General features: G+C 38.6%; 1 protein-coding gene across 2 annotated transcripts in view; it reads left to right on the plus strand.

Annotated features, from left to right (window-relative positions):
- The window catches only part of LOC121946937 (probable G-protein coupled receptor 153), a 42,836-nt gene that overhangs the window by 13,656 nt on the left and 12,437 nt on the right, over nt 1–16,743 (plus strand). For both annotated transcript variants that reach the window (XM_042491777.1, XM_042491778.1), the window contains exons 2-3: nt 4,985–5,615; nt 11,281–11,710. In XM_042491777.1, the coding sequence (XP_042347711.1) occupies nt 5,242–5,615; nt 11,281–11,710 (804 nt within the window). In that variant the 5' untranslated portion in view covers nt 4,985–5,241. The remainder of the gene's footprint in view (nt 1–4,984; nt 5,616–11,280; nt 11,711–16,743) is intronic.

The raw sequence follows: 16,743 nt of genomic DNA on the forward strand, positions 1-16,743 counted from the left end.
AATTGAATTTTAGTCCGAATGAGAAAGAATTTCCCCAAGCATAAATGTGCATAAACACAACACTGGTAAAATGCTGGGGACTGTGCATCAACATTGGCATTAATCCAGATGTCATCTGTGAATTCTCAGTGCAATCTTGCGTTATATACAGAAGCACATGATGCCCATCAACACATTTTATTTATAAAACATGTGAACGGTGAATGTTAACTGGCTTGGACTGAGGCAGAGAGTGACTCTACACACAAAGAATGGGATGACCAAAATGAAAAAGAGGCAAAAATTGGATTAAAGTTGACATCACCGGTTAAAAATACCATCCTTGTATTGTTTGTTTGAAATCTCTGCAGTACCTCCAGCTGTTCCCAGAGGTATAAAAAACTGCAGTTGCTTGTAAACATCCTGGAATAACCTTGTTAGACCTTATTGCAATTTCTTGTATTAATTGAAAGCTGCCATTGTCCCTCTTGAGCCTCATGAGTCACCCAAGCAGAAGAGTACATTTTCTGCTGCTCTCTGCCTACGTTGGTAAATTACAAACACAGCTGGATGCATAGAGAGGGGAATTGTTTGGGTATATTGTGCTGAAGCTGAAACATGACTTATCATGGTAATGGAGCGCATTGTTGGTTAAGTGGTCTTCTCTGTAGTGTGCCTGTGGCTGCAAGAAGCATTATGTGACATCTTTGAGAATTTCCAGAATAAGAGATGTGACTGTTTTAAATTCAACTTGACTCAAAATGAGAACTGGGACCAATTTCTTCACTGTAGTTGAAATTTTAGTATTATTTCTAGATGACTCAGTGAATGTAGCCCAACAAAACAAAACAAAATTTGATGTCAAGTCATGAAAAAGATGTGACCAATGCCTATTATTAGAAATGGCACATACCTATAGTGTGATAGGGATGTTTGTATTGCACAGTCCACATAAAGTGAACTCTGCAGCACTTTTTCTTAAATGTCAGCTTATAGACTCTTTTCACCAAGACTTGTCAAAGCAGGAAAAAAAGCACAGGTTTCCCAGGTGTCAGTGAGTGAGCATAAACAATACCAGTGCCCTGAAACTGTCTCATCTAAAAGCTTTTAAGAAGTGAAAAGGGTCTTTTGATTTGCTTCGCTGGTCTGGATAGTCGAATCCCAACGGCTCTCACTGTTCCTTCCCGCCCCATGTAAAACTTTATATGCCGGCTATACAATCTAGCAATGTGGTTCTCAATTTTTTTTCAGGTCAAGGAAGCCTGAATTGATACGCATTAGGTCACTGACCCCCATTTAATAACATTTCACTGCAGGGACCTCTGAAAAGAGTTTGGTTGTAACCCTGCCCTTTGACTAGAACCCCCCCTCCCCTTTTTTTTTTTTTTACTGATTTTATTTCATTTATTCTATGTATTTAACCTTTTTTGTTCACTCTTCCTTCTCAGTCTTCAACCTAGGTTACATTTACTCTGATTCTTTTCTTATAGTTAGATTGTTTATTTGAGGTTATATGTTTTATTTTATTGTCTTGTTTGGAAAAAAAAAACATTTAATATTTATATGATTTAAAACTACTGTTTTATTATGCAGAGACAATGTTTATTGTTCCTGTTTTGTGCACTACTTCTATAATGTTGTCATTTTTTGATCCCTAATAAAAAAAAAAAGTTTGGTTGTTAGAAAGATTGTGATTAAGACAAGAATTCAATAGATGTCAACTACGCTTGGGTAGTGTCTTATTTTTTCATACCTTTTTCTAACCCCCCTGACATTTCATTTGGGTATAAGATATGACTGTAATTGTGTGTGTGTTTAAAAGAAAAAAGCTGAGCTACTCATGGCCCATAGAATAAAAAATAGATAAGAAAAAACTAAGGCTGCCAGATAAAAAAGATTCAAGTGCAAGTACATAAAATTTTACTTAAGTACAGTAGTTGTGCAAATGTACTTTCCACCACTGATTTTTATGGCATTCCCCCTAAAAAACAGCTGCCAGTAAACATAATGAGAGCGGCAACGGTGACCCACAACAGAAATATCGCAGGCTGGAAGACCAGAAGAATGAGCTGAAAGTTACTGTCAAGCCCGCAGACATGAGAGGAACCACAAAATCTGGTGATAGCTCTGTGGGTTCATCATTATGAGCAACCCCTTTTTCATACAGCTAGTTGTGATGTCTACTTGCATATACCTGCAGCCCTTACATGTCCACAATTTATGCTGCCATGTAAAGTAGTTTAATGGAAAAAGTTTTCCTATCAGCGGCTCTGCAATTACAGATGCAAAACTGAGTGGATATATTTCACAAATTCACTTTACCAGTTACCTGGACAGAGGACATGCATTAACAGAAAAGGGTCAGGGTGACACAGTAATGCACATTCCCACTGTGGGAAGAGGAGAGGAGGGGTAATCGACAGAGATAACACAGCTTCTGCAGTACTGGCAGCAGCCGTCTGTGATTCAGAGGTTGAGAGAAATGTGAGGTGGTGAAATTAAATTTTGTGAAATATCACCAAAGGTTGTGAGGGAGAACAAGATCCACTCCGAGTCAAAGACCTGAAGAGGTTTGGAGCTGAAGCACTCACTGGCTGAGAGTCACAGTCTTCTAGACTGTTTAACTGTTTGGTCAGTTTTGGTTCTATCGTGACCAGACTTAACTCCTCATTAGGAACCTGGCAGGCAAAACAACTTTACATGTGTATACTCCATTTAATGGCACTCCCGCATTTGCTTTTGTTGCTTCAGATGCTGTATTTTCCAGTATTTTGACGCTGTTACTATGTTTAGTGTTTGACTCAACACAACAGTCAACACACAGACTGCAGCTTGGTCCATCCCAACCACCAGGGGATTCCTGGATCAAAGCTATGAATCACTCATTTTATATCCCAGCCTGGTCTAAGGTGTTTTTAATAGTTTTTAAGAGTGTGATTATGCTTTTTTTTCTTTCTTTTTTTTAAACAGTGTTTTCTTTTATCATTTCTGCAGTGAAACTCTTCTTTATTGTTTTCTTTTTTTAAATCTATTTTTGTGTTTGGTGGGTCTAGACTCATGCTGCAGTATTACCATTGAACAGCTTGTAAACAAAAAATCATATGGACCATTAGTAGCTTGTTTGGTAACCTGTTTTGGCAGCAGGGCGATCACAACAAATCCACATTTAGTCCCACATTTAGTATTATTGGATGTTAAGAACACAGAAGAACAAAATAAATTAAATGTAATTACTATTCATTAAATTTGAATTTGTATGGTCATAATTGCCACAAGCATTTTAGCTAATTTCCTTTATTCGTTATATGTTTTTATTAAAACAATCAAGCTCCTCTGAGTAAAAGTAATTATTTCTGATGTAACAAGTCTTTTAACCTTTCGCTGAACCTAATGCTTTGTTTTTTACTATATACTTGCACTTCCCCATTGACAAAATGTAGATTTACCTAACTCACTCTATATTTCTACTTCTGCACAGGACCTTATATGGCCAACTTTTATACTTGTCTGCAATGCTTGAATAAAAAAAAATGTAAAAGAAATCAGTATTAAATTGTGTTAAAAATGATCTTGAGAAGGTCTCAAAAAATATTAAATTGAAGTGTCTGATAACTGTAGCATCCTACTGTATCCTCGGTTAAGTTAGTTATTCTCGGCTATGTACAAATGAGACACTGCTGGCTGTCAGATGTCACTCTGGCATCATTTCCACTATGTTGTACCATTATTTCAGTCCTTACAAACTGTGCTACATTTTGCTTGGAACAGAAATGAGACTTTTTAAAAGTGTTTTTTGTTGCTTTTCCTGGGCCAAATCTCTAGAGTTTATGTGCTTTACAGTGAAAATTCAACCTCTTCTTAAATCAGCAGAATTTGCAGGATCACCTCCTTATTAATTTTACACGGGTCCTGCAGAACACATCAGTGCTGCTTCTTAACCTCCTGCATTAGCAAGACTGAACCTGATTGGCTGACAGATTTTTAGGGTGCCTTTGTAGGGAACAGTGAGAGTGGAGGATTAGATCAGTGAAAACGAGAGCAGGGTGACGATGACGTGGTCCTTGTCTTTTCCAGTGTCCCCTCCTAGGGGTCTTGCCCACAGCACATCAGTGTTTGGACACGTCAAAGACAGGAAATAGATGTGACAACACGCTCCAGCTGTGCCAAGCACTTTTCACTCCACAGTGGGGGAACCAAAGTCATCCTCTTCTGATTTTTCTCTGGCTAAAGCTGTGCTATGCTGGAAATCGCCCTAAAAAACTGTAAAAAACAAGCAATTTGCGTGTGTTCTTTCGATGGCTGCTTGTAACAGGGTTGCGTACGATTCAGTTCTGTTAGCATTTTTTTTAGGGGTATAAAGGTAGGACAAAATTACAGGAACAACTCAATAAATACCTGTGCATTATTGTCTTGGAATTTGCCTACAAGTTTTTTTTCTTGTCCAAAACTGACAAGAAATTCAATTTAAGATAAAAGCAGCAAATCTTCAAAAATAAGAAGCTGGAAACATGGGATGTGCTGTATTTTTTGATTGGTGAATGACAAAATGTTAATGTATTTTTTTCATTGGCGACCATATTAATTGACTGTTTCAGCACTAAATGTAAGCTTTACAAAATGGTATTTATTTCAGGAAAGTCCTGTAAGACTGCATTTTAACTGTTTATGATATTTTGTAGCATTTTGGTATAACTCGATTTTTCATCTTATTTTATTGCATGCAAAGTATTCCCATCATGCCCCCATTCAGTTATAAATAGCAATTGCATCTTATGCTATTCTGTCATATCGCTTGCAGCATTTTTAAAATAAGCTCTGCTGACTGATTACTGCTCTGTCTTAAATCACATGAAACTGATGTTTTTCAGTATTAACAGTAATAGACTGTTGTGATTAACATAACCGTATTAGTGGGATGAAGGATTATTTGAATTGGACTGACTCATATAAGTTCCTTTACATGCTCCGTCTCTGATCTCTGTGTGATCTCTCTCCCCCTCTCCAGCCTCAGGCTTGTAAGGGAACTGGCCCGGCTCTTTCATCCTCCCCCTCTAACATCCCACTGTGCCGCACCACTACCATGTCCCTTCCCTACTTTGGCCATCCCATGGGAAGTGTACGCCCACCCAGATAGGATGCCTGCCTCGCCCGACATCCTGTATCCCCTCCTGCCCATCACCACCTCCTCCTTTTCCTTGCGTGTACCTGCTCTTGCCAACAATTCCTTGCGGCCCCCCAGGCTTCGCCTTGCCCCGCTCCAACATGGTGGATAAGGTAACCACCATGAAGGATGATGTCATCAACGCCAACACGCTGGCTTGGCTGGTCTGCTCAGGCGTGTCCATCCTGGCCAACACTTGGAGCATCCTTAGTGTCAGTGCCAAGCAGAAAAAGTGGAAGCCGCTGGAGTTCCTCATCTGCACGCTGGCGGGCACGCACATCCTCAACATGGCCATCCCCATCACCATGTACTGTGTCATAACGCTGCGCCGTCAGCACTCCAACTACGAGTGGAACGAGGGTCTGTGCAAGGTGTTTGTCTCCACCTTCTACACTCTCACACTGGTCACCTGCTTCTCCGTCACCTCACTCTCTTATCACCGCATGTGGATGGTACGCTGGCCTGTAAACTACAGGTAAGACACACAGTCTTCAGACTATGCTCTCAATTTAGGTGGTACAATTTTCAAATGGTAATTTCACCCAAATAAATTTATGTAGTATCAAGACAGACATCAATTCACTGGAGATAACTTTGCTTTTTTGTTTGTCTCTGAAATGTCTGCCTTCACCACAATACAATAGAGGGGAATGGGATTTTGTTTGTTATGCTTGCACCATTTAATTGTCATAATATATCATCATATTTCAATTCTAAAGCGACATCTCTTTGCAGAAACAATGTCCTGGTTACTTTGGATAATCCAAAGATCCCACTGTAAACACTTTTTATTGGAACGGCTTTCTACTGAAGAAATAGTCAACATGAAAACTGTTGACAGTGTATTTTAGGGATTTTCTGTGACCAAATACAACCGGAGGAAGGTGAAAAATATATTTCATTTGTAATTAAAGGTGCAGTGTGTCAGATTTAGGGGGATATACTGGAAAAAATGGAATATGATCAAATAAGCATGTTTTCTTTAGTGTATAATCACCTGAAAATACGACTGGTTGTGTTTTCATTATCTTAGAATGAGACATTTGTATCTACATATGGAGCAGGTGCTTGCAGATTGCCATGTTGCACTGGCATGTTTCTATAATTGTACAAAATTGACAAACCAAACAAACCAATTGACAAAGGCTTTGACATAACATCTGCTGAAACCACCTCAAAAGACAACATCCTGATGTTTTAGGCTGCAAATTTTGGACCCCTTGCTGTATTTCTGAGCGGATCCCTCCAATGAGATGGGAACACAGTTTAGATTTGTGTCACTTGTCAGCTTGTTTTCCCCCAGTTTTTGGGAGGAATGCTCTGCATCAGGTGAGACGTCTCTCCTGCCAACACATCTGCTGATTGCAGTTATTTAGGGAAACAGCAACAGCATGTAAAAACCCTCTAGACTGAGCATCTGCTGGCTCTAGTTTGCAGCTTCATTTGGTTCCTCACAAGTGATATTACTAAGTAACACTGAATAATAAAGATCAGGTTCACCTCACATTACAGTCAGCACCCTGCTGCAGTAACACCATTTTAGTGTTGTTAGACTTCCAAGACATCTGCTGTTCACACATAATCAGATGTTCTGAACAACATCGCTGCTTCCTTTGAAACATGATTTTGATGCTATTTCTGCTTGTATTCAGGTATGCACGAGTGCTAAGTCAACTTAACCTGATCTGATGATTATTAAAAAGAGACCATTATTTTCTTCTTACACAATCCAGTGCTTTTATAAACACATTTGATAATATTTCTATAGTTTTCTCATGTATGTGTCAATTCTGCTTAAAAAAAACAGGTATTTTTCGTGTCTTATATATTGAATGGGTGGCTAAGGATTCTGGATGGTTTATTCCAGCCCAATGTTATTCATTAGAGAAAATAGTGATTATACACTAAGATGGTTTTGGTGCATTGGACCAATTTCACACAACTGCGACATTCATGATGAATTGGTTTGAAAGTAACATGGTCATTTACTTGGAGGACTAACCGAAGCATTGATGAGCTCTGTGTGCCAGAATTATTTAGCACTTTCTTGTTTTGTGGGAGATTTATCCAGCCGTTACTTTCGTCCCGCACCTGTGTTTCTTTCCTCGTGATAGAGAGGAGCAAAGGAAGCAATGCACAATGTCAATTCACGGTCTGATTGTGTCCGACTCATTTTTCCAAATATTTTTAAAAACACTTCTTTTTGCTATTGGTCATGTATGTTTTTCACAATAAAATATGTTTCTTAAATAAATGCATCTCTGTGCAAAGAGGTGTATACTAAAAAGCAATGCATACATACATTCAAAATAGCAAGAAGAAGTACAGAGGTATCTGATTTGAGATACAGAATTACAGATGAATGCATTTGTAGAGCAAATACTGTGGCAAATGCAGGAAATTGGTTTTAATTTCTGCACAGCGCAAACAAGCTAAATGGTGCAGAAACTTGTGCTGTGGTACATGTGGTGAAGATCAGTATTCTGCTGCTTTGCTCTTCCTCCCCTGCTGAAAAACAAAACTACTTCCTGGCATCAGGCCTGCAGATGCTCAGCCTGCAGTCAGCTCAGCCGTTTTTGCAGATTAGCAGACCTTCAAATAAGATACGTAAACTTTTAAATCTATGCTCAATCTTACTATCTATATTGCTTGTGCAGCTGTCATTATTGGCTGATGCCCGCACAGAGATATCAGGCTTTAGTCAAATGCTTTTATCTCCCTCATCTGTCCACTCACTCATCTGACTATATTCTCTCTCATCTCCTGTCTGGAAACATTGACTTTCCTCGCAGCAGCTTCTCTTCTTGTTTCCGAGTCACTTTTAACAATGATATGGTGCGAGTGATAGCTCAGGCGATGCACCGTGTAATTGCTGTTCATCTTTCATTTAAATCGCTCCGCGTTAGCCCTGCTGAGGTAGCATGGCTGCCTTGTCTCTGACATTAACACACAGCGAAGGCCTGAATTATGAATTCCAACCTTGTACTTCGGCAGCTGTTCTCATCATCCCGCGCTCACTATCTCTTAGGAGCTTTTTCCCTCACAACGCTCTCTCTCCCGTAATAGATTCAAGCAGCTTGATGACGCAACTTCCCCATCATATGTACCCCAGGCACATTCAGGAAAGGCTAGCATAATTACTCACAGTGACAACAAGACCTACTTGTCTTTGCACTAAGGCATAGTGCAAAGACAGAGGCTACTGCTGCCCCCTCTGTACCACTCATATTGTGTCAATGCATGTAAGCCAATGCATTATAAGTTACAGATATTTCAGATTATATTTTTTACATATTCTGTTTGTGAGGCATTCTTTATCTAGCCAGTGCTCCTCGGTGTAAAGTCTGACAAGTTGATTTTACTTTTTTTAAAAAAAAATCTAGGAAACCGATTGCCTTGAAAAATGCCACAAAATATAACTAAATTTCTTAATTTACATTCCCTTTATAACTGTTTGTTTAGTTCCCTTGACTTTGGTTATATTTACTTAATTTTGTGAAGTTGTTACAATTCAGAAATGACAAGTTCAATTAAATAAATCTTTCTAAAACCGGGTCGACTGTGCTACATAATTGTATTCTGCTGGTTGCATCCATCTATCATTTTTGTATATAAACATGTTAACAAAACAGAAGTTACAGATCTCCTGACTTTATCATCGGCAAAGTCTTCTTTGTGACGATTAACATGTAGAAAGAACAAAGTGATTCCACTTGTCATTTTTAACGTGCACCAACTTCACAAAATTAAGGAAATACAGCTAAATTTCAAGTAAGTTTAACCCTTAGATATAAAGTAAACATAAATAAGATTTATAGTTGCAATCACTGTCCTTTTTCAAGGCAATCAGATTTCAAGATACTTTAAGTAAGATCAACTTTTCAGATTTTACAGTGCTCTCGAGAATTTTATCTAAAGAAAGACGAGGCTGAACATGTGCTCTGGCTCTCTTTAGGGAGAGAGTTTGGGTTTCCTGTCAGAACTGCTGCTTTAGGATTTACTCTATCTTTCCCAACACACATGAAGTAGGAGAGGTACATTTACACGAAGTGTCGAGATGTTCCTTGTTAATATATACACTTTTAAAGGAGGCCAATATATAGATGGTGGACCGAAGTGATAAAAAAAGTAAAGTTTCAAAGGCCAAGTAATAGACTGTCTCTGTGTCTACTAAAAAAGGGTTCGCCTGTATCTATGATTTGTGGCTGATGCCTTGAACAGCTTAACATTAACTGTTTTGGCAGGATAGCACCGTCTTTTGTCGAATGTTGGAAATAACAACACCAGTAACTGCCTGCCATATTTTTAGATGTGCGCATGCTGTTGCAAACCTTGAAAAGTGCCACACTGCCAGAGGACACAAACACATTCAGCAAATTGCTCGACTGTAACAATTACTTGGAGGTGATAGGAAATAGCAATCCCTTCGTGCTGAAATAGACCTAGATGACAAATAGACCGAGTGACGTGAAAAGCAATCTTTCAGCATCAGCAAAGCATTGATTTCCTTCCATTCAGCTGCAGTTTATCTAAGTGACGGACTGTGTGGGATAGTGCTTTTTCAGCTTATATGTCCAAGGTGCAGATATGCTACATTTATGATGCCATTTTACAAAGGTGTTTTCCACCGACTTTCACTGTCAGACATATTTTTTCTCCATCAGTCTGCTCAATATAAAATATAACTGTAATGTCAGACGTTCAGTAGTACCGGTTTGTAGTCTTTAATGCTGTGAGTCACATCATGTAACTGTATATGAAGATGGAAAATGCTTTTTCACTCCCTCCCATTGTACAAAAATGAAGCCAAAAGTTGCCATCTAGTGCTGCCGTCTTGCGCTGGTGATGTCATGCTGCAAGAATGAGTCCTGAAATGAGTTAGCATGTTTGCGCATCCTGTTCCCATGTCTAAAGTCATTGGGATTTTTTTGAATGAGTTTTTGGTTAGATACCTAAAGTAAGGTCTGTGATTAACACTAAGATAATTTCATGTTTTGCTCTGACATTAAATACATCAGTTAATATCCTACTCATACATTTCCGAAGGTTTTATGTGTCTTTAAAAAGGTGGTTGCTAACAAATAGCTAAATGAGACTGCACAGCATAATCATGCCAAACATGGCTTTATAGCCTTGTGGAAGTGGTAGTGGCAAAGCCAAAGTCATGCAACTGTAGTGTTTGTTTAAAGTCTAATGTTAAATTTTTACTTCTGCTAGTTGTATTTAGGCTACCCTTTCAAAATTATGAAAGTGGTGTTTATTTGGGAAGATTATTTTGCTGAACAAAATGTGTAAGTTTCATAAACTTGTTGGCCACAGAGCTAGGTTTATGCAATAACCCCAAATCTGTTAAAAAAAAACCCCATTGATTTTTTAACAAGGGAAGGAGGGAAACAGGCTATAAAGACCCCCAAACAAACAAACAAGCAAAAAAAATCAGTCATCCCCGCAGCACTCTATTTGGAGCCAGAGTCTGCTGAGTAGTGATCAGGGTGGAGCCACAGTATCAATCTCCCGCCTATACACCTGTCGGACCTGAGACAAATAACTAATTAAGACAAAACTTATTAGAATAAGAAGAATAAGAAACATTAACATACATCATAGTAATAAGAACTACCTTAAGTGACAGAAACCATCTTTGGGAAAAATTATTTGACGTACACTGTGATTTTTTTTTTTTAGTTCGGCCCTTGTCCCATCCTCTCTAACATGGAGGGGCTGAGGTTTATGATATATACTATAGCCAGAAATGTTTTTTCTTCACTTTTTGGGAGCTGTCATATCTTGTCCATCTTTATACAGTCTATGATTGATATATAGTTGAGTAGTGTGAGTTGGTGGCACCATAGGTGCTGTAAATACTATTTGTGGTCCACGTTCCAACATCTCCTCATTTGATGTTTTTTTTTACAGGTTTCACTTGTTGTCCAAGCACTTGCACAGGTTGTATTAATGTTTTTGGCAGAAGTGGAATTATGGCTTTTCAGATACACCAGTATCGCAGTCAAGGTCCACCAATTTAAGACTATTATGAGCCTATAGTCACATACAGGAAAAAAAAAGAAGCCAAAACCTGTTTCACTTGAAGGCCTGACAACAGTTTGACTTTATGCTTAAATCTATGGTTCTGCTTTCAGGTTGAGTAACACCAAGAAGCAGGCGGTGCACACAGTGATGGGCATCTGGATGGTCTCCTTCATTCTGTCCACGCTTCCAGCAGTGGGCTGGCACGACACCATGGACCGCTTCTACACCTCTGACTGCCGATTCATTGTGACAGAGATTGGTCTGGGCTTTGGCGTGTGCTTTCTGTTGCTGATTGGAGGCAGCGTGGCTATGGGTGTGATCTGCATCGGCATAGCTCTCTTCCAGACCTTCTCCATTCAGGCTGGCCACAATGCTGACAAGAACAAGTTCAACGTCCCCACCATTGTGGTGGAGGATGCCCAGGGGAAACGCAGATCATCCATCGATGGGTCTGAGCCACTCAAGACATCACTGCAGATCACCTACCTGATCAGCGGAATCGTATTTATCTACGACTTCCTGACTGGCTTTCCCATACTGGTGAGTTCACTGCTTAAATACAATTGCTGTTAATGATGGAGCTGGTCTAAGAGCCAATTTAGTTAAAAGGTCTAGCAGTTGTGTATTACTAGGAGGCTCCTGCGTATCAGCTAACTGGTCAGACGGAGTTCTTCAACATCTGTTTTGACTTAGTGTGTATGGCTTGAGCATTGGTAAGTGTTTTGTCAAATCTCTAGAGATCACCCTGGACTGTGTCTTCTCATTATGACATTTGATTCACAGAACCAAGCATCTGTTTTTCAAAAACACTTCCTAGTGGTCTTTCAAAACCAAGAAGGTCTCTTAACAGCACTGCCTGCTGGTTTGAAGGTTTTTCCAGAACTCTCGAAGACTTCAAACAATATTTTGTCTTTTTCAGGATTAAAAAATTTAAAAAATAAAAAAAAGATTCACCTGCTTCCCAAGTTGCAACTGTATTTGAGCCTGGCATCACCAGACAAATTCCCAAATGTGAATCAGTCTGAATCCTGTCAGTTCATTTTTATTTCTAAGGGGTGCTATCAACAATCATAGATCAAAAGGCCTCTTAGATGCAACTGGATAGACCTAATAGACTACAGTATGCAGAGATGAGCTGTGACGCTGTAGCATCAATATGTCTGTGAACGAGCGTTGCCATTTTGACAACAGAGTATTAAAATAGTGGTTCACCTGAAAGTTCCACATCAGCTAAAGCATCTCCGTCATTTAGGGAAATACCTCAGTTCTTTTCCTTTTCTAAGCTAGGTTTATGTTCCTTTTGCCATGATGTCCCTAGTGCAAGGATGCATGAGCCAATGATGATGTCATTATGTATTTTGTGTAAAGTTCAATGGCTCTGCAAGTTGTCAGTCATCGCCTGACTCAGGCCTGGACTGCTGGAAATCTGTTTGTACGGGAAGGGGACCAGACGCATCTGCCAAAGTAAATGAAACTTGAGCTTGCTGTATTTCCTAATCCAAACAAACATTGTAGCTGCAAGAAACATATCTCACTTGTTTCATTTACTACAAAAAATACATAAATGCATTATTATGAATGCAAAGAAAGTTCACATAATTGTTCTAGATGATAAAACTTTACGTTTTAGTGATGTGTTGAACAATAAGACAATTGTAAGCTCAGAGATGCATTTTAAAAAAGGTCTTCACCACTTTGTAGCTTTAACCCCCCCCCAAAAAAAATTTAGGCTATATGAGGTCAGGTTTGTGAACATATACCAACTTGTGTTGTGATTGTGACTTAAAGGTCCAGTGTGTAGGATTTAGAGGCATTTCTTGGTAATGGTAATGGGATAGGAAATGGAATACAATATTCATAACTATGTTTTCAGTATTTAATAAAAATCAGAAGCTGTCAGTAAGCAGTATGAATCATATCCTACTGTTAATTATATTATGCAGATTAATAATCATGTTCTTATTTATATATTGTTCACTATTACTATAAACATTGCTTATTACTGTATGTGAACACCTATATAAATATATATTGATATATTGCTATGTTCCCTTATATAAGTATTCCTTTATAGCTCTCTTGAAAGTGGCTCTGGTATTTGTTGTAGCAATATGGTTTGGCAGTCCTCCATCCCATAATGGAAAAAGCCCTGCTTATTACTGTTGATTTGAGTAAATTTGTTCTTGGTCTGGGTGGTAAGAGATATCCTGAACTGGCTTGTCTAGTCAAATGGTTACGATGCCTCCCATAGTTCTCCTACATACTTGGCACACAATTTGTGTTCTGCAACATCACTGCGAGATGACACAAAATACTACATTCTGGACCTTAAAAGCCACTCACAGTAATGGTTTTTATGCATAGTATTTTCATATTATTTTTTTCAGATGGTGTGTCTAGAAAGAACACTAACATGCAGTGTGATCAAGCTGATGGCAGCTATTTCTGCAACCTTTTCATCAATCAGACTGTTTTCTGAGGGTGAAGGGGGGTTAATTGAGTTGGCACTGTAAAGCAAGAGAGAGAGGGAGTGAGAGAGAAAGAGACAGTGGACAGGGTAAAAATTAAACATTAAAGGAAAAAGACTGGTTTAAGTGTGGAGTATATCCACTGTAGCTCCTTAAACCATACCACTCTGTTTTATTATTTACACAAGCTCAAATACTACTGCTCATCTGGGGTTGTAAGTAGGTCAGGCTAAATGTGCGATGTGTGTCTATATACAGTATAAAGTCTATAATGTGTCTCTACTGGAGGAGGTAAAGGTTACTGATTCAGTTCTGTCTCTTATAATAACAGCAATAATAACAGAAATTATAATGTTAAAAATACTGTGTTGGACAGTCCAATTTAAAAATATCCTACGGCCTCATTTATTCTCACCTGTGACATAATGTGTGTAGGTCACCTACCTGTCCTGGGTGTCCCAGGCAGGTCATAGTTAAGCACTGGAGTCACCTTCCCTCCAGTGTTTTTTAGGGAACTCCGGGCTTTAAAAAAGCAGAGCAAAATTCCCTCTACTTCCTAGGGGAAACTGATCCTTCAACAGCATTATCAGTGGGTGAAGGAGCCAGCTCAGTTTCAACATGTTGCCATTTGGTTTTCAAATTCCCCCCTCAGGTTCTCATTCATTTTTAAAGAAGTCAATTCATTGGTTGTCTATGCAGACTTGTGAGCCTGTGGAAGGTTCAAGGCTCATTGCTTATGATGCAGCCAAATCAGCCATCCTGTCATAGTAAAAGCAAGTCAGCAGGGTAAACTTTTTCCATTAGGATAATGTGGGCTACTTTGACGGTTTTATTGAATAAGTACCCTCTGTTCATGTTTGAATCCAGTCTGAATTCTTTAACTGCAAGTGTTTTAATGGTAGGTTTTGAGCATAAGCTATCACGCCACTACTTCTAAGTGGGACAACATTATATGTGTCAAAGTGCATCAGTTTATATATAATGCATTGCCTCAGCTCTGTTATCTTTTGTAGAAGCCATCTGTTAGTAGTCATTTTTATATTTGACCAGGCTTTTTTAATTAAGTGTTGAACTCCTCAGGTAAGAAACAGACACTTCTGCACAAAGCACCACTATCTGCACAAGCCTTTAATGCTAAAATCTAAAGCACACAGTAATATAACCAGGATTTTGCAGCATAATTAAAGGAGAAATGTACTTTAGTGTTCGTAGTTGCACGTTGTCAATTCCAGCAATGACTTAGCAGGAACACTTCACATCCTGATATTGCAGGATCTAATCACAAACCTCTGAGCAGTGGAGCCATTTACGATAATAATAAAATTGCATAGTAGTATTACATTGCTGCAAACATATATTATTTCTTTGAATGTACTGTTTCTGTGCTGTTTCTGTCTTCAGGTGACTGTCTTGGAACTTATATATTCATTACCATAAAATCTAATTCACAAACAACACCGTGTAATGCTCATCTACCTAACACTTTCTTTTAAAAGAAACAATCTTGTGTTTCAGTTAAACAGCAAGCTAAAATATGTTTCTGAAAACATTTACGGGAGAAAAAGGTAATACAGTAACAGAATTTTGATTTATATTTTGTTTTAACTCCATTTTTTCAGCCTCTATTTTTCAACACAGGAAAGTAAGGCGCCCACTTTCTGTTAACAAACTCATCTTACAGCGTAACAGGGCGATAAAATATGTTTCTGAAATCACTTTAGGCAATAAATAGTACAGTAACAGAATCTTGGTTTATATTGGATCAGCACTGCCTAGTTTCACCGTCTGATCTGAGTATGGTCTGTGCATAATACAGACAGAGAGAGAGAGACGGTTGGGTAACTTTCTCGATCCGCTTCTGTGCTCTTTGTGTCCATAGTGGCTGGCATACGAAAATGTGGAAGTACAATCTGTAGTTTGTACAACAGTCATAGCCCCAATGGATTTGTGCTGGGAGATGAGCAGAGGAACTGGATGTAGGGAAGAGGAAGAGAAGTATACCGGAGTTCATTTATACATACAACCTATATTGTTATGAATCAAAGTTGTTTGAAAGTGGCAAAGAATCTCTTAAAAAGCTTTAAGCTAGTACAGTCTTTGTTATGTTCCTCATATGTGAATTCTTTTAAAGATGCATAAATAAATAAATAAATAAGTATCACCTTGGTGAGATTTCACAGAGAAAGTATCACGTCAGTGTTTGCTTCAAAAAGGATTGTGAAAAAAGGTATGGAGCCTGAATGAACTCCATTATTAAATCCCTGCTGGTAAGAGCAATAACTCAGCACTGATAAGCTCACAGGTCTTTGGGCATCACAGCTGTTTTTTGTTGTTGAAAAAGAATCAGAACACTGAATAATGCTTTTTATGAATTAGTGAATTTCAGCGCACAATGAAACATGAGTACTGGAAATGCCACTATTTGTATAATGCCTTTGTCATTATTGAGCGCTGCTTAATTAGTATTTGTATCAGTTTTTTTCTTGTAAAGATATACAACATGATGCCTTTATTAAAAAAAATGTCTGAGTTCAGGATTAGAGGTGGAGCTGCATTCTTGTTGCTTTGTAAGCTGGAAGTTGATTTGAAAAGACAGTGGTGTATCGCTTTTACAACAGCATCCTATTAGTTTCTGTATGTGTGTGCATAACAGACAGAGTAGTGTTGTACTGATGAAAGATCCTATTTCCAGAGCACTAACAAAAACAACAAAAGTCGTGTTGCTGTCTTTATAACCTGATGTAATGAGCCATTTAAATGCATGGAAAGCTTTAACACATACAAATGTATCCTTTTACACAGAGAAGTACCGAGGTAAATTAAACAGAACAGAGTAGAATCACCGCATTGTTGACACAAAAAAACAAGACAAAAATAGAATTATTGTGAGTGCTGCGGGAATTACTTTTTTTTTCTTTTAGGCTGACAAGGATGTTAGTGTCACCCTGGTTCCCCCAACAAAAAGCCAGTGGGATTTTCTCATTGGCTTTTGGATTGTAGCAGAACTATATCACCATGCAGAGGAAAGCAAACATCTACCTGTGTCTTCCTCAGTGCTGTGATACAACTGGTGGGTGTAGTTCAGTAGAAAGAAAATAATTCCTA

The sequence above is a fragment of the Plectropomus leopardus genome, chromosome 8 (genome assembly GCF_008729295.1).
Source record: "Plectropomus leopardus isolate mb chromosome 8, YSFRI_Pleo_2.0, whole genome shotgun sequence".
NCBI classification, from domain to species: domain Eukaryota; kingdom Metazoa; phylum Chordata; class Actinopteri; order Perciformes; family Serranidae; genus Plectropomus; species Plectropomus leopardus.